Source organism: Saimiri boliviensis, chromosome 15, assembly GCF_048565385.1.
Source record: "Saimiri boliviensis isolate mSaiBol1 chromosome 15, mSaiBol1.pri, whole genome shotgun sequence".
NCBI lineage: Eukaryota > Metazoa > Chordata > Mammalia > Primates > Cebidae > Saimiri > Saimiri boliviensis.
Genome location: NC_133463.1, coordinates 90,510,528 through 90,535,793, shown reverse-complemented (window position 1 = coordinate 90,535,793; position 25,266 = coordinate 90,510,528). Strand labels below are relative to the sequence as shown.

The window sequence follows — 25,266 nt, the reverse complement described above, 5'->3', positions numbered from 1 at the left end:
CTCTGCATACAACCACCCATTAGGACATCACGGGACGGAGACACCAGGGAGGCTGGCATGGCTGAAGGACAGTGGAGGAGGAGCACCGTCGCCGGCCTCACAGCATGGGGAAGATGCGGACGTGAGATAGGAGAGCAGGCAGTGTGCTCACTGAGAGGCAGGCAGAGGCAGGCATGGGTAAGGAGCGGCCTGTAGTGGGAGACAGGAAGTGAAGAGCCGACAACGGAGGCCAGGAGGCTGGAGGGTGGGCAGAGCCCTGCTGTCAGACGCCTAAAACCAAGACACTCAGGCTTGGTCTAAAGGCCATCAGTGGGAAGGGCCTGGCAGCGATGAAGACCACTCCTGGGCCCATCCTTGCCAGCCTGAGCAAGGTCTGGCTGGCCCATGCTCCTCTCACCTGACACCTGCTTCCTGCCTCTGGCCTCCACTTTGCAGGTGTGACAGGTGCACACCAGGTAGAGGCGTGTGGAGGGGCTGCAGGGAGGGGGTGCCAGGCAGGGCTAGAGCAACAAGGGCAGAGGCCGCACTGAACCTGGGTCTTAAGGGTCCCCAAGGCTGGAGCTGGGTGGCCTATGTGAACCCCAGAGGCACAGCCAGGATATGTGGCTCATCAGAGCTGCAGTCTGAGCTCAGTGGGAAAGGCCTTCTCTGCAGAGCTGTCCCAGGACCACAGGACATGGCTGGGGAGGGGTGAGTTCCCCAGTGTTGGAGGTGTGCAAGCAGAGGGCAAGGCCATCATCCTCAGACAGAGCTCCCAAAGCCAGCTCCCTGCCTGCCTGCCATGTTCCTGCCAGCTGCCTCCCCACTGGGCCCGCCTGCCATGTTTCTGCCAGCTGCCTCCCCACTGGGCCCGCCTGCCATGTTCCTGCCAGCTGCCTCCCCACTGGGCCCTGTACCACCTTCCTGACTCACACGGCCAGTTCCACCACCGCCCAGGAGCGGTTGCCCAAGGGGCTGGGTATAAACCCCTGACGTGAGGCCGGCTGCCTCTCACTGCTCCTGAGCACAGAGGAATGGCCTCTCGCTGGGCTGTGCAGCTGCTGCTCGTGACAGCCTGGAGCATGGGCTTTGGTGAGTGGGCTACAAGCTGGTGGGGACCCTGCCTCTGAGCTTGCCTGCCCACTGCCTAGGGGGCTGGGGCTGTTGGGGGCACTTTGTGGCTGAGGGCCTCCTTAGGTGTCCATGGGCTCACCCTCCTCATTCTCAGCGAGCCTCCTGGTTCCCAGAGCCCAGCTTCACCCTGGGACAGGGGTCATGACTCCATTCTGCAGGAAGGGAGACTGAGGCTTGGTGGAGGGATGCGGCATTCAAGTCTGTGGCTCAGCCAACGGGACCTTGAAGCATGTCAGTGGGACTCCTTCAGCCCGAGCTCCTGGTTCCGGGTGAGGCCCCCGAGGCCAGGCGATGAGTTCTGCCTCCACCCCTTGCCCAGGTGAAGCCTTCAGGTGCTACAGCTGTGAGCAGCCCACAGACGCTGCCTTCTGCAAGAACATTACCTACTGCAAGCCGGAGCACACAGCCTGCACGACCAAGCTGGTGATGGTGGAGGCAGGTGAGGCCTGGCCCGAGGCAGCCCTGGGTGCCTGGAGTCAGGGCCACGTCCCCCACGTACCTCCCTCCTTTGCTGGTGCCCCTCTGGACCCTAAAGGCAGCAGGTGGGAAGGGCAGGACAGGCTACCACCCCTTAGAAGGAGTGCCTTCCATGAGGGTGGCACAGCCCCCTGAGACCAGTCCTGGGGCACCAGGCACTGGTGGTGGAGGGGGCTTAAAGGCAGGGGTCCCCCGTGGGGCTCAAACCCCAGCTCTGGCACAGACCCAGTAGGTGCTGTTGCCACAGCTTCTGGGCTCAGGCTGCCATCTCGGGGCGGGCACTGAAGTCCGACAAGGCCTGGTGTTATAATTCATAAACAGGTCACAGCTGGAGGAGGCTGGGCCTGGGAGGCTTCACAGATCTGGGCCATTAGGAATTGGGGATCGCAGGGAGGGCAAGGTCAGGGGCAAGGCTGGGAGCAGTGCAGTGCAGGCAGGCACTGCAGGCGGGTGTGGGTTCTGACGATGGCCCACCCCGCAGAGTACCCCTTCCAGCAGAGACCCGTGGTGACCCGCTCCTGCTCGAGCTCCTGCATCGCCACCGACCCCGACAGCATTGGGGACGCCCACCTGGTCTTCTGCTGCTTCCGAGACCTCTGCAACTCGGAACTGGGAGCCTAGGGTGGCAGGGTGGAAGGCGCTCCTCGGGCGCCTCCCGTCTGACGGGGCCTGGCTCCGCCTGCGTCACCTCCCCCTGCTTCCTGCTGCTGGGGCACAGCTCACTCAAGGGGTCTGAGGGGAGAGAACCACACCACGGGCACCCTCTGCCTTCCACACCCCAAACTTATAAACATAAATTAGCCCAGAGTGGAGATGACCGCTGTCCTTCCTGGGCACCAACACCCCGCAGCACCGGCCTTAGGGAGAGCCAGCCTGAATACACCACATTCTAGGCACCTGCCCCTCCCTCGCACCCAGAGCCCCTGTGACCCATTTCACAGACAGGAAAACAGAGACGGGCGAGGAATGCCTCCCGGGCCCCTTTCCTGCTGCAAACTAGCCTGGCTTCTCAGATCAGAGCCTGTTCTCTAGCCCAGGGAACCTCTCCCCGATAAGACTCTTCCCTCAAACCCCGGAGGTGTCACTCCCTGCCTAGGGCAGAAAGGAAGCTCAGAGTTGGAATCCGCTTTCCTCCAAGGGTGGATACATCTGGCTCTGCCTGCCTAGCCCAAGGGGTCTTCCTGGGTGTGTGCACCCGGGCCTGCTGGAATCACACAGCTCCAGGGTTCCGGTCACCTCCTGCCCGCGATCCCCTTGGGACACAGGACGTTAGCTGAGGAACTGGGGGTCCTTGTGGCCCAGGAGACCTGGCTTTCAGGCTCATCTCACCCTCTGCATGGCCCTGGCAGTGCCGTCACAGTCACAGTGCTCTGTGCCATCGTCAGGAGGTGGGCAGAGCCAGTGGGAGCACGGGCTGCTGTGGGCCAGAGCCACCCCCAGATGCTGCCCCTCTCCAGGCCCCAGTTCCCCTGGGTGTCCTCCAGGCTGCACACCTTCGAAGCACTGCCCAGTTGGTCTCGGGTTCTAAGGCCCCACCGGTCAGCTGGGCCATGCCCGTGGGGTGGGAGCGGCATGCAGCAGGCAGGGGTCTGACCCGCTGAGGATACCCGAGAGCATGCGGGAGTAACCAGGTGCTGTCTGGGGCCACCCAGGACCCCTGTGAGAGCTCATCTCTGTCTATGAAGGGCCCAGATGTCAGAACCCACCCCGACCTCTACACCCTCCCAGAAATACCAGGAATTAAATGTAATCCTTGGGGAGCAGCCCAGACCAGAGAAAGCTCCCAGAGATGCCCCCTGGAAGGGATCTCTGGGGCCTCCCCGCTGGCCAGCACGGGACTTGCACTTGGCTTCCCGTTAGGGCCAGTCCCCTGGGTCATGGCCGGACCTCCAAGGGCCTCATCAGAGCCTGGATTGGAGCCAAGGGGCCAGAGCCTTGGCCTCACCAGAGGGAGGGAGCAAGAAGTCGCCACTTCTCTGAGCCTCAGCGTCCCCAGCAGAGCAATGGGGATGAGGCCTCCGGCCTCTTCTCAGCTCAGTGGGGAAAGGCTGCGGGGTGGGGTGGGGTGCCCCCATCCCTGGGAAGGCACCTGCAGGGGTGTCTCCGGCTCTGAGCCCGCGAGGCCAGCAGAGGGCGCGCGCCGGGTCCCGGACGGAACCCACGCGGCAAGGACCTCTCCCAAAGCGCGCAGCGCGAACACGCAGGTACCCAGTGCGCTCTGCCCGAACCGGCCCTGGGAGCGCGGCTGGGCCTCCTGGCTTCCGGGGGACCGCAGCACAGAGTTAGAAAGCCCTGCCCCTCTCGGCCGTCCTGGAGGACGCCCGCCTGCTCTGCCTGTTGCTTCGATGACTGCGGAAGTTGGGGAGGCCACGGCCTCGCAGGGAACCCGGGTGGGCGCGCCCACGGGGCGGGGCTTGCAGGACCAGACGCTCACCCCCCGGGCGCGTGAGGTCTAGGGAGGGGAGTGGGCGCTGCATCCGTGACTGCCCCAGGACGTGGGGGAAGCTGGCGGGGAAGCAGCCAGCCGCAAGAGGTGGCAGTGGAGGGAGGGAGAGGGGCGCCCACCCGGGCCGCTAGGCCCTCCTGCGCAGAGTGTTGCGGCAGGCCCTTCTGAACACCCTCAGAGAGGTCAAAGGAGCCAGCGCTACTCTTCCGCTGCTTTAAAAAATCTCTAAAATAAAGGAGAGGGGCGTGCAAACTGCAGGGCGGCCCTCCCCACCCTCAGGGGCAAGATCCTCCACCTCCCCAAGGATGCCCCAAACTAGCAGGTGTCCAGAGAGGAAGTCACGCGGGGAGCAGCTGCCTGGGCCTGGGACGCAGCAGCCCCTTTGGCCTGCCTGGCTGAGCCCCTGGGTCCACACTGGGAATTGCCTGCCCTAGTCTGTGTCCCTGCCCATGAGGTGGGCGAGGGTCCTGCTGTCCAGGAATTCCTCGAGAGCTGGACGCCAGGCACAGCATAAGGCCACTCGGCAAGGCCTCAGATGTGGGGATCTGCGTCCCTGGGCCCCAAGGGGACACACGGTGGCAGACAGCTGAGCCCATGGGCAGGGCACTGAGACTGGGCAGGCAGCTGGCCCAGGGTGAGCCCTGGGGACACCCACTAAGGCAGTCGCGACTCTATCCATCTGGCCATCAGAGGGCACAATGCCCCCTCCCCCAGGACGACGGACTCGTGCACAGCCACCATCCCAGGACCCCCAGACACATCTGAATCTCTGGCTCTGAATCTCAACCTTAATTTATTTCCCTCTGCCCTGGCCAATCCCTCAAGTGCCCAGTCAGCCAGCTGGCGAGGGCCCCGCAGCGCTAATTCCCTGCCCCAACCGAGGGCCTCCTGGACACTGTGCAGATACCTCCGCGGTTGGGGGCGCCTGGGGCAGAAATTCTGCCACTGTTGGCCCTGGGGGAAGGATGCCAGGGTGGAAGCAGTTGTTGCCCTAACTTCTCCGAGGTGGGAGGCCCACAGGAGCAGAGGGCTCCAGCAGCCCCGCCAGGACTTCCAATCCCAGCCACCCATTCCCTGACCCGGGCCAGTCCTGCTGGCAGGAATCAGCGCCACTGCAGTGAGCAAAGGCCCTCCTCCACCCTGTGGTCAACCTGTCCTCCAAAGACAAGACCAAGACGGCCCTCCTGGCTCAAACATTCCTCCAGCCGGCCTGACAGCTCAGAGTGCTCAGCTGCCGCATGGAGAAGCCACAGAAGCCCGAGGGTGCTGCTCATTCAACCACCTTGATGCTAGCCTGTTGCTTGCGCATGCACACACACACAGACATGTGCACAGGCACGCATATATGCACACACACAAATGCGCACACACACGAATGCACATATGCATACAAATGCACACAGGCACACATAGGCATATGCGCACACACACGAATGCACACAGGTACACATATGCACACACACGAACGCACACAAGCACGCACATATGCACACACATGACTGCACACAGGCATACACATATGCACACAAAGGCACAGGCACACAGATACATACCCATACACACAAATGCACACAGGCATATGTGCACACACGAACGCACACAGGCACACACATAAATATGTGCACACACATGAATGCACATAGGCACCACATACATATGCACACACAAATACACAGGCATATGCGCACACACGCATGCACACCAGCATGCATATATGCACACAAATGTATACAGGCATGCACATACATATCCACACACACAAATGCACACAGGCACACACAGGCATATGCGGACACACACAAACACACACGCACACACATACGCATATACACAAATGCACACCTACATGAATGCACACAGGCATGTACATATGCACACAAATGCACACAGGCACACAGGCATATGTGCACACACGAACGCACACAGGCACGCACATGTGCACACACACGAACACAGACATGCACACAGATACGAACACAGACAGGCACACACATGCATATGTGTGCACATAAACGAATGCACACAGGCACACACATGCATATGCGCACACAGGAACGCACGAACACATACAGGCACACATATGCGTATGTGCACACACGAACGCACACAGGCACACATGCATATAAGCACACACGAATGCACAGAGGCACACACATGCATGCACACACACACGAAGGCATACAGGCACACACATGCCTATGTGCACATATGAATGCACAAAGGCACATTATGCACACATATGCACATTGGATACACACTGGATACACTCATCCCTAGTCCAGTCATTGAGCCCAACTCCCCATCCAGGCCGACATACCTTCCATGACCAAGGACAGCTGCTGAGCCAGGGATAGCAGTGGCATCGTCACATGGTGCCACCCAAGGCCCAGGCACCCTGTCTTGTGGCCCCTGCCCTGCTCCGGGGCTCAGGCAGCTGCTCAGGACCACTGGCTGGACGGCATGCCCACAGCTTCCTCTGAAGCCCCACTGGGAAGCTTGTCTGGCAACACTCAGCTCAGACACCCATGGAGATCCCAAGAGCCACCTCTCCCAAGGACCCCCCTCCCTCCATAAAGAACAGAGGCTTCTGGCCAACTGTCCTGGCTGCAGACCCCAGACTTGCTAGGCAAGGTGGCTGCCCCTCTCCAGCCCCACTGCCCCATCACTAAATGCTCATTTTGTAAATTTCCAACCGCCCAACCCTTCCCTGGCCCTCAGAACCTTTTGGAGTCTCCTGGGAAGGTGCATGGACATGGCCACAGCCCACCTGACTCACCTTTATGTCCGGGAGGGTCCCACTTCCCCCACCCCTTTTGAAGGGCCTGCGCAACAGCCCCTGTGCTCTCTCCGCTTTCCGTCCACCCACCAAAGTCCATGGACCTCTGCCCCCAACGGCTACCCGCACCTGCCCAAGGCTCTGGAAGCCTGGAGGCCAGACCCAGAGTCTGGGGCATGACCTCCCAGGGCAACCCCTGAAGGAGGGAGACTGGGAACCTGAGGCTGGCATCTGTGGATGGGGCTCTAAGCCTCAAAGGCTGGAAACCAGGAGGAAGGGCTCCCCGGGGCAGGGAGGGCTCCCCAGGCCAGGGAGGGCTCCCCGGAAAAGGGAGAGCTCCCCAGGGCAGGAAGGGCTCCCCAGGGGGCTTTGGGCAGCACCTTCTTGGCTTCAGTCCTATGCCCCGAGGAATGGGGACAAGTCCCGTCCGGCCAGCCTGATCCCTCCGTTCATGGGAGCCCCACCAGCCTAGATAGCCCCCCATGCCACAAAACCCATCCTGGAAATGGGCCCCAGCTTCCCTGGTCCCATCTCAGCCCCTGGCTGGATGGCGGGGACTTAGAAACAAGGACGTCCCCAGCACACTTGTAAGGAAAACCCTTTAATGTTGGGCTTTCTTTAAATACAACAGAAAGACTGCAGCTTTCCCATGATGGCGGGAAGATTAAAAATAGCGGGGGGTGGGGTTCCATCAGGGGCAGCGCTGCACCTCCTGGCTCTGGCTCAAGGTGGGCTTCCTGGAGGCGGCAGCAAGGAGGCAGTGTGCAGGGGCACAGGCAGGCGGGCACACAGCCCTGGGCAGACAAGCAGTGACTCCTGTGCTCAGCTAGATGGGGTACCCCCTCCCTGGAAGCTGAGGGCATCAGTGGAGCCTCAGGCTGGGACCAGCCACAACTTTGCCTCAGTGACTCTGGGCCATTCCAGGCCTCAGTTTCCCCAGCTGTAAGGTGAGGCATTAGGCAGGAGTGGGTGGCCCTGGCCAGTGTCCCAGCAGCCTGGTGTCTCCATCAGGGAGGACTGAGAAGCTGCCCGGAGAGGCTGTGCTAGCCTAAGGCAGGGCCGGCCCAGCAGTCGACGAGGGACACGCTAAACACAGAGGGCAGAGTTGGTGAGGAGATGCCTGCTGGCCAGGCCACAAACAGGCAGCTCTACGGGGGCACGGAGGCCTGTGGTGCTGTAGGCCCAGAGAGGGCAAGGACCAGCCGAAGGTCACAGAGCATGGCCCTGGTGGGCACTGAGGGGTGCAAGCGGGCAAGGGCGCCCCTGCAGAGTCCCACACCTGCTTCCTTCCCTCCAACAAGGGCACCCCAGCACGAAGTTTGCTGCCTCTCCAGAAGCCCCTGTGCTACCCAGTCTGGTCCCTCCCGGGCACAAGGCGGCCCTCCCGCCCAGCCTGCCTGGGGAGGAGCTGGTGCCCCGTCCTCTGCCAGCAAATGCCTCCCTTCCTTCCGCCTCCAGATCCAGCCTCTGACCACCCAGGCTCTGCCCCAGGCCTGCGTCCACCTCAGCAGAAGCCAGAGGGGGCTGCCTAGCAGGCGCTGCTCTGACCCTTCAAGAGTGCCCGCTGCACCTGAACCATGCCCAGGGCCTGTGTACCCAGGATGCTCTGGCCTGGCCGTGCCTCGTCCCTTTCAGCAGTGCCAGCCAGGATCCAGGCTCAGGAGGCACTCGTGGGTCCCTCTGCTCCAGGCACCACCCTCCCCTACCCAGGCCCATGAGTGGCCGCATTGTGGGGCAGGGCGGGCCTCCCTTTTGCCCACCCCTCCTCACCTTGAGGGCAGAGCTAGGTCAGATTGCTGATGCCACTCCCTCCCTCTGCCTAGCGTGGAGCCCAGCAGAGGAGGGTCAATAACTGGGGGGCCCTGCGGGTGAAGGGGGGTGGGCCAGGCTGGTCAAGAGGCCCCTCCTGCTGTAAGAGAGGGCAGCCCAGCCTGCCATCTCTGCACAGCCCCCAGGCCCAGGAGGATGGCCGGGGCAGGCAGGGCGTGAAGGTGGCAATCACTGGTCTTTGGTGACATCGCTGAGCCCACTCTCCATGCGAAGCAGCTGGCTGCTGGCCTCGTTGTAGGAGATCCAGTGCTGCAGGTCCGCCGGCAGCTCAGGGGGCTCCACCTGCAAGGGGCAGAAGGGAGACCCAGGCAAGCTGCTGCCTTTCCACCTCCGGGCTGCTGCCCACATCGCTCCCCAGCCCGTCACCTTCCGGGAGTCCCCGCCCCGCCACCTGCCAGGCTGTGCCCATGCCTCCCCAGGCCCTGCACGCTTGTGCTACCCCGCATACCCACCTTGACATGGCCCCGCCTGTGCCAGGCCCATCTCCCCTAGGGGCCACCCCAGAACCCAGCCAGAAGCCTAAGAAGTTGGTACATTGGGAAGGGCAGACAGGAAATCCAGAGGCCTCAGGGTGACAGGGGACAGAGGAACGGAGGGAGCTCCAGCATGGAGCCCTCCTCTGGGAAGGCACCAGACGGGGCACTCAGAGGACAGCACTTCATCTCCCAGGGCAACTTGGGCCTGAGCCCTCCACTCTCAACTCTCTCTGCACACAGGGCCACCATGTGGCAATGGGAGCCCGGCTCCAGGCCTCTCCTGGGCGGTCCACAGCCTTGCAGATGGGCATTGGGATCTCCCAGGATGAAGGGAGAGGCCAAGCACACGCCCACCCCCACTTCAGGGTGAGCAGCACACGGAGACAGAGCCCAGACCTTCCCTGCAGATGAGCTGGGATCCCCTGCAAGTCCCAGCAGAGCTGGATCTGGACTCCCCTGGACCACTCCCCTCCCTGCCTAGTTTCAACTGCTCGACCAACTCACTCCAGCCCAGCTCTTCCTCTCTGGCCACATCACCCCCCGACAGCCTCTCAGCACGCAGGACCCCGATCTGGCTCAGCCTGCCCCAAACCATACTCATGGCCCTTCCAGCTCATCACAGGGTCTCTGCTGTTCTGGGTCCCAGCCTTCACCTCCCACACGGCCCTCACCAACCAGCCACACCTGATTTCATTACGCCCTCCCTCCCAGAAAAGCAACCCTGCTCCCCATCTCCTCGGCCTCTGCATCCGGCTCTCAGCCTTGGCAGCCTCCCCCGCTCCCCGGCCCCAGACTCTTAGATGCATGAGAGACACACAGAGCCCAGCAACTGGGGGCAGAGAGACACTCAGGCCCTCTAGGGTATTCCTGACTATAACCCAAAAACAACATCGGAAGGTACCCCCAACCATCTGAATGAACTTCCTCCAACAGGCCGGTGCCCTCCAAATTTAACCGCAACACTAGCTCAGGCCGTGATGGAAGAGGGTGTGGGACAGGCCTCTAATGCCTCCAACATTAACAATACAGACCTTAAGTCTCACAGGAAACATTTACAGTCTCTTCCCTCTGAAGTCTGCTGCCCGAGGCTTCGTCTCCACAACCCCTTATCTTAACCCACACTTGCCTTTCTACTGACAATAGCTCTCAACCAACCGCCAAGCAGAAAACTTTTAAATCTACCCGTGATCTGGAAGTCCTCTTCCAGATGGCGTCCATGTGAATCTTACATGTATTGATTGTACTGCACCTCCTTGAAATGTATAAAAGCAAGCTGTACCCCGAGCACCTTGGGCACATGTCACTAGGGCTGGTGCATCCTTATCCTTGGGGAAATAAACTTTCTAAATCGACTGAGACCTATCTCGGATGCTTTTTGGTTCACATGACTCAACGGAAACAGAAGACCAGGGAGCTGTGCCCTGCGGCCTGCCGTGCAGCTTTGGGCAGTGCCACTGCCCCTGTGAGCCCCAGCCTCCCCACCCCTGACATGACCTCTCAGTGTCAGAGGCGTTTCAATCAGAGCGACTCCATTTTGCGTGAGGAGTAGAAAAATCAGGCTGGGCCTTGCTGGGCTGCCTTCTCAGAAAACCAGGCATTCCTGGCCTCTAAATGTTTATGGTTAAGGAGACAAATTAATAATGTTTACTAAACAGACCCCGACTTGGGAGCATCCAGATATACCACTATCTGGAGAACAAAGGCGTTCCTAATTTTGCTTTAAAAGATAGTAATATCGATTCTTGCAAAATAGAGTAACTAAGAAAATTAATCCTTTATCACACACCCTTGTAGTAGCGCACACGTGTCCCTCTATGCCAGCAGTGCGCCTGGGGTGGAACGCCCTAACCTGCTTTCACTTTGCACTGCGGACTCGCCCTGAATTCTCTCTTACGCAAGATCCAATAACCCTCTCTTGAGGTCTGGATCGGGGCCCCTTTCCTGTAACATCAGGACTGAGGTGAGACTTTCTGACTCTCTGCTCTGGAGGCACCTGCCGGAAATCGGGAGGGGAGTGCTTTTTTTTTTTTTTTTTTTTCTCCGTTTTTGTTTTAGAGTCAGATATTTCTCTTTACATCCTGTACTCCCATCCACTCTGGAATGCCCAAACCTAGCTTTTAGAAGAAATGTGTTTCTAACTGGCTGAATCTAAACATAGCTGCAACTTCTTAAAAGGAACCAACACACAGCAGATCAGTTTGTAAGAAGCGGGTCTTCTAAAGGCACACCAGGGGTGGGCAGGCCCTGGCTTCCTGCCTGGATGCTCCTGGCAGCTTTTCAGGCACCTCGTCTGGTGACATCGGCCCGGTGGCTGTCCCCAGGGCCCCAGTTCCATGCTGCAGGGCGGTTCTGCCCTGCCGAAAGGAGCGAGCCCTGGTGAGGGGCGTGGCCCACCTCTCTCCAACTGCAGAAAGGGCAAAAGGCTTGCAGCTCCCCGGCTCAGCCCTTCGACCCCAACCCAGGTGGCCAGGACCCAGCCCTCAGCTCTGTGAAAGGGGCCTCCGGTCCTCGGGAACTCCCAGAACCCTCCTCTAACTGATCACCCCGCAGCGTATGTTCAAGATCAAGCACCAGAGAGGAAGGTCAGCACTCCAGCCACAGCACAGCGCCCGACCTTAGGGTCTCAGGAGCGAGCGGAGGGGTCGCCAGGAAACCATGAGGGGCCAGTTTGAGAAAGGACAGGAGGGAAGCACGGTAAGCCCGAACGAAGAGCTGATTCGGGGACCCCAGGGACCCCCAGGAAGAAAGGCATCAGCCAGGAACGCCCCCGGCAGAGAGGGCGGGGCGGCAGCGGTGAGGGGCAGGACGGCAGCAGGATCTTCCCCGGGGGAGCTCCCGGGGGTCCCGCAAAGGCCGTGCGCCGGGCCGGGGGTCGCTCACCCTGCGCTGGCACAGCTGCTGCACGACGCGCTCGGGCGAGGTCCCCAGCAGGTGCTGCCGGAAGCGCAGCAGCGCGCACACGAAGCCGTCCCGCCGGCTGACGAAGCGCGCCTCCAGGTAGAACGCGCGGTCGTCCCAGCCCAGCAGGCGCGTGCGCACCTCGAAGGGCTCCCCCAGGCGCAGCGGGCGGCGGTAGCGCGCGCACGAGGCCGCCAGCACGGTGTGCGCCCGCAGCTCCCACAGCGCCCCGAGCACCCCGCAGCGGGTCAAGTGCGCCACGCGCGCTAAGTCGGCCTCGCGCAGGTAGCGCGCGTTGTTCATGTGCAGCAGCAGGTCCAGGTCCGAGGGCAGCACGCGGCCCGCGAAGCGCTGCTCCGCCAGCAGGTCACGGACGCGCGGCTGCAGGAAGCGCGCGCGCAGCACGGCGCACGGGAAGCGCACCAGGTACCAGCCGTCCAGCAGCGCGAAGGCCGCGAGCCCCAGGCCCAGCAGCGCCACCAGCAGCCCCAGCATCGCGGCGGCGGCGGCGGGCGAAGGGGGCGGCCGCGGGGCCCGCCGGGCTTCCTGGGAACGCGCGAGCGCGGCGCGGCCGGAGTGAACCCCTGCGCGCGGCCGGCCGAGGGGCAGGTGCCGGAGCCGCGCCCGCGCCCGCCGCCCCCCTCCGCGCTCTGCGTGGCCCGACCTCTGCCCCGGCGGCGCCGCGGACGCGTTGGGGGGCGGGGCGCGCGCTGGGCGTCACAGCGGCCCCTGGCGGCCGTGCGCGGCGCTGCAGCACGAGGGTGCCCGGGCGCCCCGCGTCTCCAGCTCCCCGGCGGCGCGCGCCCCTCGCCGGCCCGGCCCCTCGTCTGCGCGCGGTCAGAGGCTCCGGCACTTCCGCAGCCAGCGCCGCGGGACTCCGTGGAAAACGCGACCCAGCGCGGTCGCCGGCGGCGCTGCCGCGGACTCACGGGAGCCCAGCCCCCTGCTGCGGGACCGCAGCCCCCCCAGCCCGCGGGGCGCCCGCCGCGCTCACGGAGCGTCGCGCTCTGGTCCCCACGCTCTGGTTCAGCCCCAGCCAGTACCTCCCTTCTGGCCCTAAGCTTTCGTCCTACTCCTCGGAGGTCCCGCCGGCCCCAGGCTCCTCCCGAGCGTTCCCGCCCTTGGTCCCTTTGAAACCTGAGCAGCGCAGGGCTGGGCGGGAGGGAAGGAGCCCGGGGGAGCGTCAGTGACTCAGCGGCGGACTCGAGCGTCGCCAGGCGCCGGGGCGCGGGCCCAGCGGGCCGCCCTGTGCTCTATGAGGCTGGGGAGGAAACGCGGCCCGGAGAAGCGGGGGGACAGCTCCCTGCCAGCCGCAGGTTCTAAATGGCAGCGGGTGCCTGTGACCCGGGATGGGGTCCCGGGATTGCTGGGTTAAACAAGCTCCTGAGTCAGGCCTGGGCCTGGGCTCCGGTTCCAGGGTTCTGTACCTCCCTCGAAGGAGGAGCTCTGGCTCTGCTCGGTAGCCCCAGGGACAGGGAGCTCACTGCCTATCAGGGTGGCTCCCTCAGCGTGGCTCACACTGTCCCTGTCCTGTCACCTTGTAGCTTGACTCTGAGCCGTCTGTCCCAGGGAGGGGCGGCCCCTTGGGAATCAAGGGACTGAGGACACAGCTGTTGAGACTGTTGGCCATTGCTCAAAGAATGCAGCCTCCTGGTCACCGACGTTGTCCCCCGGCCACGAAAAAGGGTGAAACACTGTGCAATGTTTGAAGAGATGTTTTCTGAGCCAAATAGAAGTGGCTGTGGCCGGTGACACAGCCTCAGAAGACCCCAAGAGCATGGATCAAGTGGTCAGGCTATGATTTGGTTCCACAAATTTTAGGGAGACGTAAGACATCAGTCAATGCTTGTAGGCTGCACGTTGGTTTGGTCTGAACTGATGTTTCAGGTGAACTCTGGCATGCCCTTGGTCAAGAGGAGAGGCCCATTCAGATGGTTGGGGGCTGGGAATTTCATTTTTGGGTTACACCACTATGTCCTTCGAGCTCTGGAGCATCAGTGAAGGTTGGTAAATGAGAGACCAGTGGAGTTTCCAAGGCCTCCCCGGCCCCGGCCCCTGCCCCCACCCTGCACATACGTTCCCAGCTTCTGCCCTTCCAGCTCCCCTCCCACGCATATGCTGTTCCCTCCTCTTCATCCTCCCCTTCCTGGGCCTGGAAACTGGGAGAGATCCCAGGGCTCTCCTTGCACAGGGCGCAGTGACCTTGCCGAAGTCTCACACAGGGAATCTATGAGCAGGGAATACTTTTGTCCCTGTGGGACCCTGGAGCCAGGGGGCCAGGGCCTGGTTGGCCTCCTAACTGCTGTGTCTCAGGGCCAGGGCAGGGCCAGGCACCCAGCGGTCTTAGTACCCACAAAAGCCGAAGGGACCCACAGCTTCCCCATCACTCGCTTGCATCAGTCTAACGCAATGGGTTTGGGCAGCTTGGGATGGGTCACTGGCAGCTTACTGGGGGACTTGAAGGAGTCAAGGTCAGATGAGGGACTTCAGGTTGCCAGACCTGGCTCCTCCTTGCCTGGGCTTGGGTTGTCCAAGCCTACAGAGCCGTGCAGGGAGAAGGAGTGAGGCAAGCGGGTGGTGGTGCCCCCGGCTCCCTTGGCTCCTCAGGGATCCCGTGTATGCAGCAGCACTGACATCACTTCCAGAGACAGGCCTGCAGCCTGAGTTCTGGTGGCCACCACCTGGGTTCCAGGCTCCAGGTGAGGAGGAGCAAAGGCTCAGGGCACTGCCCAGGGGAACACTACAGGAGAACAGCGAGTGTGGGACCTGCCCCAGCCCTCAGCCTCGACTCCCTCCCTGCAGGGTGAGCTCTGCGGTCCCTCCTGGCAGCAGCTCCTCTGAAATGCTCACAGATATTACATTGCGGTTTGGGGATATGAGCACTGCACTTTCTTTTCCTGTTGTTGTGTTTCTATCATTTGTAAAGATGGGCCACTGCGTCACATTGCTTTGAAGAGTAACCAGTGGCCATTGTAGGACTCCAGCTTCTGAATTAGGACATCCAGGCTTTGCCCAAACCTGTCATATACAGATAGAAAGAAAGGCTCCTGCAAATCTGGGAGTCCTAGGGCAGGGGCCTTCCTTACTCAGATTTTAGGGTTTTGTATGCTTGCTGACAGGCTTCTGCCCAGTGGGATGGTGGTTTTTCTCCACACTTGAGTGGGTTTAACTATGAGGCCGAAGCTTAGGATCTAAACCCAGCAGAAGCCAGCCATCTGCAGAAATCGTGCAGCTCTGTTCTACCACCGGGGACTGATAGTGAAGCAATGGCCTGCTTTCAGTCTGGGGCAAGCATCCTAGCTTCTGGCATAAGTCTGTACCCTGGGTATCCAAGCTGTGTCTGGGAGATCTGGGGCTTTACGGGGAAGACCTTATATCCCCATTCAGCCAAGAAATTTAAGGTTTTAATAGTATTTTCTTGAAAACTATGGAAGTCCTCACTAGCAATAAGCGAGTCATCCACATAACTGCAGTACATTTCCACTTGCAAGTTTAAGATGTCTGAAGTGTTTTGCCAGGGCCTGCCCAGAGAGGTAGGAGCTATCCTGAAACCCCTGGGGGAGCACTGTACACTGGGGAGTGTCCTGGGTCTCTGGATCTTTCCATTCAAAGGCAAAACTATAGGCGAATTTGGGATGCAGTGAGATACAAAGGAAGGCATCCTCTCGATCCAGCGCTGCATGGAACTGAGCGTGCACAGGACCCGAGAGAGGACTGTGGGACGACTGGGGACAGCTGAGTCATTCCCTGCCCTCAGGTCCTGAACAAACCAGCGTTCCCCATTTGCTTTCTCCACGGGCAGGACTGGGATGTTACGAAGTGACTGGCAGGGCTTAATAAGCCTGTGCTGTAGGAGTTTTTCCAGGGGGAGCTGTGTCCCCTGTAGGGCTTCTGGCCTCACAGGGTATTTGAGGCTTGCAGGGGTGGGGTATGCTTGGCTTAAATTTTGTCTTAATAGGCTCTGCATCGATGGCTTGTTCCAGAGTGCCGGCATCCCACATAAGCTTTGCCACTTGAGCCAGTATCTCTTCCAGGCCAGGAGGCAGCTTCTGACCTTTGGGAGCCAACAGGGCCAATAAATGGATTCCCTTCTCCACAGGTACCGAGACTTGACCGCATTCCCCTGGAGGGAAACTGAGGCTCCCAGGTTGGATAATAAATCATGACCTATTAAAGGAAGGGGACAGTCACGGACGTATAGGAAGTAATGAGTCATAGTCTTAAATCCAATTTCACAAGTCAGAGGAAAGGCAAATCATTTTATCTTTTCCTGGCCATCTGTTCCCATCACCATACAGTTGGCACTGCAGAGGTCCCACAGGGTGGGTCAGGACAGAGTAGGTTGTCCCAGTGTCAAATAGTTAATTCAGGTTTCCTACTTGCCATGTTGAGAGTGACCTGAGGCTTTGCAGTGGTGATGCCGATAGAAATCTTCGGGACTGCAGCTGGCCAAGCACGTGGAGCTGGAGCAGAGAGGGTGGCCTTTTCAGCCAAGAGTCCAGCATCGAGAGGACTGGGTTGGGGAGATTCATTCTGTCATGACTTCCCAGCATAGAATGAACAGTCCCTTGCTCAGCACCCCTCCTTCTTATAATAAGAACACTGGTTGTGCCTCAGTCCTATTGCTGCTGGTTGAGGCCCTGTCACCCCTTGTTTGGAGTGTTTCTGTTGCCTAGGGTCACCTTGAGGCAGACCTGTCACTGTGGCAGCCAAAATGTGTGCCTTTTCATTCTCTCATCCTTTCCTTCCTCCTCTGCCTGGTCCTTATTGTTAAAAACCTTAAAGGCCCCCGCTATCCATGTCACCTGACGTGTCCTGGGGTACGCTTCCAGTTTCTGAAACTTTCTCCGAATGTCTGGTGGAGCGTGGGTTATGAAATGCATGGTAGCTGTCGTTCGTTTTTATAAGAAGCTGTCAGAGCGCCTTCCGTGGCGGCTGTACCATTTTACATTTTCACCAGCTGCGTATCAGGGATCCAGCTCTCTGCATCCTTTTCAGGATTCGGCGTCGTCACTGTTTTCTATTCTAGCCATTCTCATAGGGATGTGGTGATAGCTCATTGTAGCTTGAATCTACATTTTATAAAGGATAAGGATGTTGAATATTTTTTAATGTGCTTATTGGCCACCCATATCTGCTTACTGATGAAATGTCTGTTTATATGCCGGCCCATGTTCTCACTGATGTATTTTTTTTTTTCCTGTTGAGTTTTAAGAGTTCTTTATATGTTTTAGATAAAACTTCTTTGTCAGATTGTGGCTTGTGAATACTTCCTCCTAGTATGTAGCTTGTCTTTTCATCCTACTAACAGAGTCAAGAGCAAAGCAAAGGTTTTAATTTTGGTGAAGTCCAGCCAATCAATTGCTCCTTCTGTGGATTCAGTTTTCCGTGTCAACGTTAGGAATGCTTTACCTAGCCCTCGATGGTATCTCTTTATGTTTTTAATCTGGAGATTTCATCTCTTTTATTCCTGATTTTGATCATTTGTGCCTTCTGTCTTAGTCATGATCAGTCTTTCTGGGATTTATAAGTTTTATTAGATTTTTCAAATAAACAACCTTTTATTTTGAGTTTTTGGTGAATTTTCTTTTATTAGTTTGAATTTCTTCTTTCTGTGGATATGTTTGCTATCCTCTTTCTAATTTCTTGAAGTAGATACTCAGATCTCTGTCCTTCAGACTTTTTCCCATTAGTATATGATTTTTAGATCACAAATTCTCTTAAGCATGTCTTTATCACTATACCATAAGTAGTAATAGGTCATATAAATAGTATAATTTTTTTTTTTAATGAAAGGCAATACCATGTCTATGGACCCTCAAAGAATTATTTAGGTTGGTACATTTCTTTCTTTCTTTTTTTTTTTTTAAGGAGAGAAAGAAAAAAAGAATAATAAGAAAAAGAATAAAGAAGAGGAAGAAAGAGAAAGAGGAAGAGGGAGAGAGAATGGGGGTATTGCGTTATTGCCCGGGCTAGAATGCAGTCTAAATATGGGTATGCCTATAATTGTCCTTAATAATGGAGACATGAAAGAAAATGAGGGAAGAGAATAACAAACAAGGAGCCAACCAATATTTCATTTAAACTTCTAAGTTGATATGATGTGGTACTGATAAGAGTGTATATTTTGTGTATTTAAAGTGGAGAGTTCTGTAAATGTTAATTAAGTTTACTTGTTCCAGATCTGAGTTCAAATCCTGGGTATCGTTGTTAATTTTCTGTCTCATCGATCTGTCTAATGTTAATGTTGAAGTCTCCCACTATTATTGTGTGGGAGTCTAAGTCTCTTTATAAGTCTTGTATGTCTGGGTATTCCTGTATTGGGTGCGTATATATTTAGGATCTTTAGCTCTTCTTGTTGTTGCATTGATCCTTTTATCATTATATAATGTCCTTCTTTGCTTCTTTTGATCTTTGTTGGTTTAATGACTATTTTATCAGAGGCAAAAATTGTAACTTCTGCTTTTTATTTATTTATTTTTGCTTTCCATTTGGTTGGTAAATCTTTCTCCATCCCTTTGTTTTGAGTCTTTGTGTATCCTTGAATGTGAGATGGGTCTGGATGCAGCATACCGATGGGTTTTAGTTTTTTATCCAAATTGCCTGTCTTTGGATTGGGGGATTTAGTCAATTTAAATCTAGAATTAATAATGATACATGTGAGTTTAATGCTGCCATTTAATATTAGCTGGCTGTTTTGCCCATTAGTTGATGTAAATTCTTCATTATATTGATGCTCTTTACTTTTTGGTATTTTTTAGAAAGGCTGATACTGTTTGTTCCTTTCTATGTGTAGTGGTTCTTTCAGAAGCTCTTGTAAAGCAGGCCTGGTGGTGATGAAATCTCTGAGTGCTTGCTTGTTCACAAAAAACTTTATTTTTCCTTCACTTATGAAGCTTAGTTTGGCTGGATGTGAAATTCTTGGTTGATAGTTCTTTTCTTTAAGGATGTTGAATATTGGTCCCCACTCTCTTCTGGCTTGTAGGGTTTCTGCTGAGAGATCTGCTGTGAGTCTGATAGGCTTCCCCTTGTGGGTAACCTGACCTTTCTCTCTGGCTGCCCTTAGTATTTTCTCCTTCATTTCAACCCTGGTGAACCTGACGATTATGTGCCTTGGAGTTGCTCTTCTTGAGGAATATCTTTGTGGTGTTCTCTGTATTACCTGGAGTTGAATATTATCCTGCCTTACTAGGTTGGGAAAATTTTCCTGAAAAATATCCTGAAGCGTATTTTCCAGCTTGGATTCATTCTCTTCCTCACTTTCAGGTACACCTATCAAGCGTAGATTAGGTCTTTTCACATAGTCCCATATTTCTTGGAGACTTTGCTCGTTCCTTTTTATCCTTTTTTCTCTAATCTTGTCATCTCGTTTTATTTCATTGAGTTGGTCTTCGACCTCTGATATCCTTTCTTCTGCTTGATCAATTCGGCTGTTAAAACTTGTGCATACTTCACAAAGTTCTTGTATTGTGTTTTTCAGCTCCATCAATTCACTTATATTCCTCTCTAAATTGTGTATTCTTGTTAACATTTCATCAAACCTTTTTTCAAAGTTCTTAGTTTCTTTGGATTGGGTTAGAACAAGTTCTTTTAATTCACTGAAGTTTCTCATTATCCACATTTTGAAGCCTGCTTCTGTAATTGGAACACACTCGTTCTCCATCAGGCCTTGTTCCATTGCTGATGAGGATCTGTGATCCCCCGCTGAGGGAGAGGGGTTCTGATCTTGGGTATTCTCAGCCTTTTTTGGCTGTTTTCTTCCTTTCGTTGTAGCTTTATCCATCTGTGGTCTTTATAATTACCGTCTTTGTAATTGGGTTTCTGAGTGGACGTCCAACTTAATGATTCTCAGCGCCGAAATCTGAGCAACCCACTGTGCCGACTAAAACAGCGGCATTAAGATTGATGGTGCTTTTCTGACTCTGCACCAAGAACCGACGCTCCGAGGCGCCGGCAAAACCGCCTCGCCGGTCACAAGAGTCGCACTGGTGACCCGTGGGGCTCCTCCGCTGGGAATCTCCTGGCGCGTGAGCAACAAGAATTCATCCGAAAGTGTGGCATCCTCTCGTTCTCTGCGCTTTCATTGGGAGCTACAATCCCGAGCTGCTAGTGATCAGCCATCTTGGATCTCTCTCTATTTTCACTCCTTTAAAATCATAATTTTGGGAGTTCATTTAGTAATGGCTGAGCAGTGGTAAACAATTTTAGTTTTGTATTTATTAGAAAATGCCTTTATTCAGATATTCAGTTCTTCCTTTATTTCTCGTTATTTTCTTTCAACACTTTGGAGACTCTAGTACAACGTCTTCTAACTTCCATGTTCATGTTGAGAAGTCAGTACAAGTGTAATTGTTGTTACTTTTTAGATGTGTATCTTTTCTCTCTGGAAGGTTTTAGATTTTCTCTGGATGTGCCTCAATATGATTACATTATGAGTATTCATGTCTTTAATCACTTTTGGAAACACCACTCATTTCTTTGAATATTGTCTGTGCGCTCTTCTGAAATCTGCTTATTTCTATATCAGACTGTCTAATTCTGTTCTCCCTTACTTCGGGTTTCTTCTTTGTATTTTCCAGCTCTTAATGTCTCTGGGTTGCATTTGAGTGGTTTCTTCAGCTCACGTTCCAGTTTCTTATTTTCTCTTCATCTGTGTCTCACCTGTCATTTAATTTATCCATTGAGTTTAACATATGATGGTTTTGTTTGTTTGTTTGTTTTTTACTTCTAGATGTTCTCTTTAGATTTGTTTTATTTTGCAGGGGGTCAAGTCTGCCCAATATTTTTCTGATGGTATTGTATTCTTTCCTGATGTTTTCTATGATCTTTTCTTTCTTTAAAGTTATTTTAATTTTATAAAACAGAGGTGGGGTATTCCTGTGTTGCTCAGGCTGCTCTCTAACTCCTAGGCTCAAGCGATCTTCCCATCTCAGCCTCGCAAGATTCTGAAATTACAAGTATGAGCCACCATGCCCAGCCGGTCTTTTAATGCTTTAAGGAAACCTACTTTGTATTTGGTGTCTATTATTTGCAATGTTTAAAACCTTTTGTGCTCTACTTCCACTCACTCAGTGCTTCTTGTTTTTATTTTTCTTTTGGAAGCTTTGATTTATAGCAGATTTATGGAGATACTATCTGTGAGAATTCTGTGATTTCTGGACTCAGAGTCTATGCTAGCCTTTCAGAGGGAATTTTTTTCATTTGATTTCCAGGCATCTGTAGAGTGAAACGAGTGCATTATTACCTTACATTTATTTCTTGATTTAGAGTTTAGTGTATTTAACTAGTAGTAGAAATACAAACCCTGTACTCTGGAAGTTTCTGGATTCTCAGGTGAAACTTTTCTCTCTATTTTGACCTTCGTGTAGAGCCAACAGTGAGGCAGGCAGGGTTGTGCAGAGTGTGTCTTTCTTCCTAGTTGTGTATTTAATTTAAGGTATATCCCTTCCGAAGCTCCTAATTTGTATGGTTCTTATTTTAACTTCCTGTCTTATGGAGATCTGGGATCTTCCCCTACAGGTGGCACAGAATCATTAGAGAAAAGCAAACATCCTCAAGGCAGTTTCCAGCAAACAGACTTAATGGCCATGTTGAATTATGATCCAGTTCGTTCCATTTTATTTTTGACCCCTGAAATGTTCTTGTTAACTTGACATAAGAGTTGAAAAGGGTTTAAGATACTTTTTCATTCAGGATTTAAAAGTAATTTTTAAATTTCTTTTTTAAGCTGAGCAGCCGGAGAATCAAATGAAGTATTTTATAATAGAAGAGTTTTAAGCTATTGCTATAACACGTCCCTCCAAAACACTGAAGCCTAATCTCCATTGCGTTGGTATTAAGAAATGGGACCTTTTGGGAAGTAATTAGATCATGAAAATTCCACCCTCATAAATGGGATTAAGGCTGTTATAAAAGAGATAAAAGAAGCATTCTAGCTCCTTCTGTCACATGAGGACACACAGAAGGTGTCATCTATGAGGAACAGGTTCTAGTCAAACACTGGCTATTCTGCGAGGGCTCAGAAGAAGAAGGGCGCTCTAGAGGAAGCCTCAGTCTTCTTGGAGATTACCCATGTACTTGGTCATGGTCAAAATCTGGGTAGAAACACGGACAGTAAAGGCCATTCTTAGGAAGTCCCTGGTGGAAACGAAGGACATATTATCAGAAACTGAAGAAGAGGCAATCCTTGGTACTAAGTGGCAGATCACTTGGCTGAATTGTGTTCTTCCTTTTGGGAAGGAAGAACTTATAAGTGATGAGATAGAGTATTTGGCAGAATAAATCTCTAAGCAGAGTGTTGAGGGTGTGACATGGCTTCTCTTGACTGCTTACAGTGAAATGCAAGAAGAGTCATGAATTAAAGACAGAATTTATAACCAAAAGGGAAGCAAAACTTGAATGTTGGGAAAATTCTCAGCCTGACCATATTGTAAAGAATGTGAAAGTATGTCCAGGAGAGACACCGAAGGTGCGGCCAAGCAAATGTTTGGTAAGGTGGTTAGCGTGGACAGACGGAGACTGTGTGTTACTCACCAGGACAATGGAGGAATGATCTGGAGGGCACTTCTGAGACTTTCATGGATGTCTCATCCACCGCAAGTCCAGAATGCCAGGGTCTTGGGAGCAGAATGATTTCAAGGCTTTGCTCCCTGCATTTCTGCAGCGCTGGCCTGCACTGGCTCACGCAGGCCCAGGACCAGCTCAGAGTGCCCCCTGGAGGGCATCTGTGGTAAACCTGGGCAGCATCTGTACGGTAACAGAGCTTTGGAGGCATGGTTGCCTCCACCTGGATTTCAAAGGATGCCTCAGACAGACTTAGGGCACAGGCAGAGAACAGCCACAGGGGTGGCAGGAGTCACTGGAGAGAGCAGTACCCAGTGACATCATAAAAGCAGGGCTGCCACGAAGACCCCAGGCCAGTAGAGCCACCAGCATGCAACCTCAGCCGGCGAGAGGGGCAGCCAGCAAAGCCAGGAGGGCAGGGCTGCAGGGCTGCCAGAAACTTTGGGGGTTCAAGCCCCACCCCAGTGTGTCCAGAAGGTAGAGCATGGGTTAAAAAATATTTTGGAGACTTAAGATACAATGTTTGCCCTGTTGGGTTCTGGACTTGATCAGGGCCTCCTTCCTATTCCTCCATGTTGAAAGAAGCATGTTTAGCCTATACTTGTCCCATCATTGTATTTTGGAAGTATGTAGCTTGCTTTGTTTTGCACGTTCATGGCTGGAGAGAAATTTGCCTCATAATAAATCTTACTTGAGTCTTATCCATGTCTGTTTCAAGTGATATTTAGGTAAGACTTTGGATTGCAGACTTTTGAGTTGATGCTGGAATTATGTTAAGACTTAACTGCAGTAGCCCACTCCTGTAATCCCAGCACTTTGGGAGGCTGAGGCGGGCAGATCACCTGGGGTCAGGAGTTCGAGACCAGCCTGGCTAACATGACGAAAGCCCATCTCTACTAAAAGTACAAGAATGAGCCTGGTGTGGTGGCGGGCGGCTGTAATCCCAGCTGCTCAGGACGCTGAGGCAGGAGAATAGCTTGAACCCAGGAGACAGAGGTTGCAGTGAGCCGAGATCTCGCCACTGCCCTCCAGCCTGGGTGACAAGAGCAAAACTCCACCTCAAAAAAAGAGGTGCAAACTTTTGGGAGGCAACCCTCATCAATGTGATTCACACCTTTATGAAAGAAACTGAAGGGAGTGTCGTTACCACTTTAGGTATTTACAGCGACACACGGAAGATGCCGTCTATGAGGAACAGGCCTTCACCAGGCACCAAATCTGTTGGCATCTTGATCTTGGACTTCCCTGCCTCCAGAACTGTGAGCAATACATTTCTGTTATTTACAAATTAATCAGTCTGAGGTATTCTGTTATAGGTGGCTGCCTAATGGGGCAGATGATTGGGAACAAGTTTCCATACTTATGCTACATGGCTAAACTCTCCACTTTCATGTTTTATTGCAATGGTAACAGTGTGTAGGCTTACCACGCTTTTGCATTTAGATAGAACACTTCTAATGCTTCACCACTGAGTATGGCGTTTGCTTTAGGTTTCTGATAAGTCACGTTTTTTAAACTATTGAAACTGCCTTCTATTCTTAGGTATCCAGGATTTTTTAAATGTCATAACCAAATGTTGATTATCATTTGGTTATTATTCCCTATTCTCTTGCTATGGTGAGTGACATCTTTTCCTAAGATTTAACTATTTTCACATTTCTGTGATAAACTGTACTTATCATAATGTATTAGTATTTTCATACACTTGGATCTGATTGGCCAGTATGTGATTTGTTTTTGTTCACAATTATGATAGCTTCTAATTTCCTTTCTTGTGCTGTTTGTTTTGTAGTATCAGTTTTGTGTTTGCCCATAGAATAATTTAGTCAGTAATAGGTTTTTAGTGCTTCAGATGGAAAGGCACTTCAGAGACATGGACATGTTGGTTTGATGAAGCCAAGCCTGCAGCAAGTCTGGGAGTTCCGGAATTTATGAATTATTCCATGTGTGTTAGAGGAGGGTCATTTTCTGTTGTCAGAGCCCAAGACATGAAATCCATGTTCAAAATCCTTTCCAGTGTCTCTTCACGTGACCCTCCAAGTCCGGCCCTCAGGCTGCCACACAGCTCCTGGAAATCCTGACATACTTGGTTTTAGAAGACTGCTTTCTAGACTCCAAGTGGAACCTCAAATTTTCGATTTTCTTTGTTTTAAAAGCCTACACATAGGTGATGAGATATATACATGCATGTCTATTTTTGAGAATTTATAATTCTGAAAACAGTGCTGGTCTCATAGAACCCATACATTCTGTTTCCCCGTGTGGGCTCCGAGCTGTGGTGGCACGTGACAAGGGTCCTTCCAGCAGTGGCACACAGCCCTGGGCTGCTTACCTGCTCACCCTGTTTACAAGATCAAGAAATAGGCCGGGCTCGGTGGCTCAAGCCTGTAATCCCAGCACTTTGGGAGGCCGAGGCGGGTGGATCACGAGGTCGAGAGATCGAGACCATCTTGGTCAACATAGTGAAACCCTGTCTCTACTAAAAATACAAAACACTAGCTGGGCATGGTGGCACGTGCCTGTAATCCCAGCTACTTAGGAGGCTGAGGCAGGAGAATTGCCTGAGCCCAGGAGGCAGAGGTTGCGGTGAGCCAAGATCGCACCATTGCACTCCAGCCTGGGTAACGAGAGCGAAACTCCGTCTCAAAAAAAAAAAAAAAAAAAAAAAAAAAAAAAAAAAAAAGAAA

The 25,266-nt window shown here is 53.9% G+C and overlaps 2 protein-coding genes and 1 long non-coding RNA gene across 3 annotated transcripts; 2 read left to right on the top strand and 1 right to left on the bottom strand.

Moving 5' to 3' along the window:
- The first annotated feature begins 922 nt into the window (after positions 1–922).
- On the top strand, positions 923–2,402 carry SLURP1 (secreted LY6/PLAUR domain containing 1). The gene is made up of 3 exons (XM_003942075.4): positions 923–1,071; positions 1,433–1,552; positions 2,072–2,402. Exons 1-3 carry the CDS (start codon positions 1,014–1,016, stop codon positions 2,209–2,211), a joined length of 318 nt encoding a protein of 105 aa, XP_003942124.1. The 5' UTR covers positions 923–1,013; the 3' UTR covers positions 2,212–2,402.
- A 4,995-nt stretch (positions 2,403–7,397) lies between these two features.
- THEM6 (thioesterase superfamily member 6) lies at positions 7,398–12,895 on the bottom strand. The gene is made up of 2 exons (XM_003942117.4): positions 11,999–12,895; positions 7,398–8,924 (listed from the first exon to the last, which is right to left on the bottom strand). Exons 1-2 carry the CDS (start codon positions 12,509–12,511, stop codon positions 8,811–8,813), a joined length of 627 nt encoding a protein of 208 aa, XP_003942166.2. The 5' UTR covers positions 12,512–12,895; the 3' UTR covers positions 7,398–8,810.
- On the top strand, positions 11,531–25,266 carry LOC141581509 (uncharacterized). Its single transcript, XR_012514196.1, has 2 exons — positions 11,531–11,812; positions 23,735–25,266. It is a non-coding gene; the product is annotated as an uncharacterized LOC141581509 (long non-coding RNA).

What these genes read in the sequence shown, in the direction of transcription:
- SLURP1 (XM_003942075.4), top strand. Translation starts at nt 1,014, where the DNA reads ATGGCCTCTCGCTGGGCTGTGCAGCTGCTGCTCGTGACAGCCTGGAGC. An exon ending in AGCCTGGAGCATGGGCTTTG is followed by an intron (nt 1,072 to 1,432) that starts GTGAGTGGGCTA and finishes CCCCTTGCCCAG; the next exon opens with GTGAAGCCTTCAGGTGCTAC. An exon ending in GCTGGTGATGGTGGAGGCAG is followed by an intron (nt 1,553 to 2,071) that starts GTGAGGCCTGGC and finishes CCCACCCCGCAG; the next exon opens with AGTACCCCTTCCAGCAGAGA.
- THEM6 (XM_003942117.4), bottom strand. Translation starts at nt 12,511, where the DNA reads ATGCTGGGGCTGCTGGTGGCGCTGCTGGGCCTGGGGCTCGCGGCCTTC. An exon ending in AGCAGCTGTGCCAGCGCAGG is followed by an intron (nt 8,925 to 11,998) that starts GTGAGCGACCCC and finishes TGCCCCTTGCAG; the next exon opens with GTGGAGCCCCCTGAGCTGCC.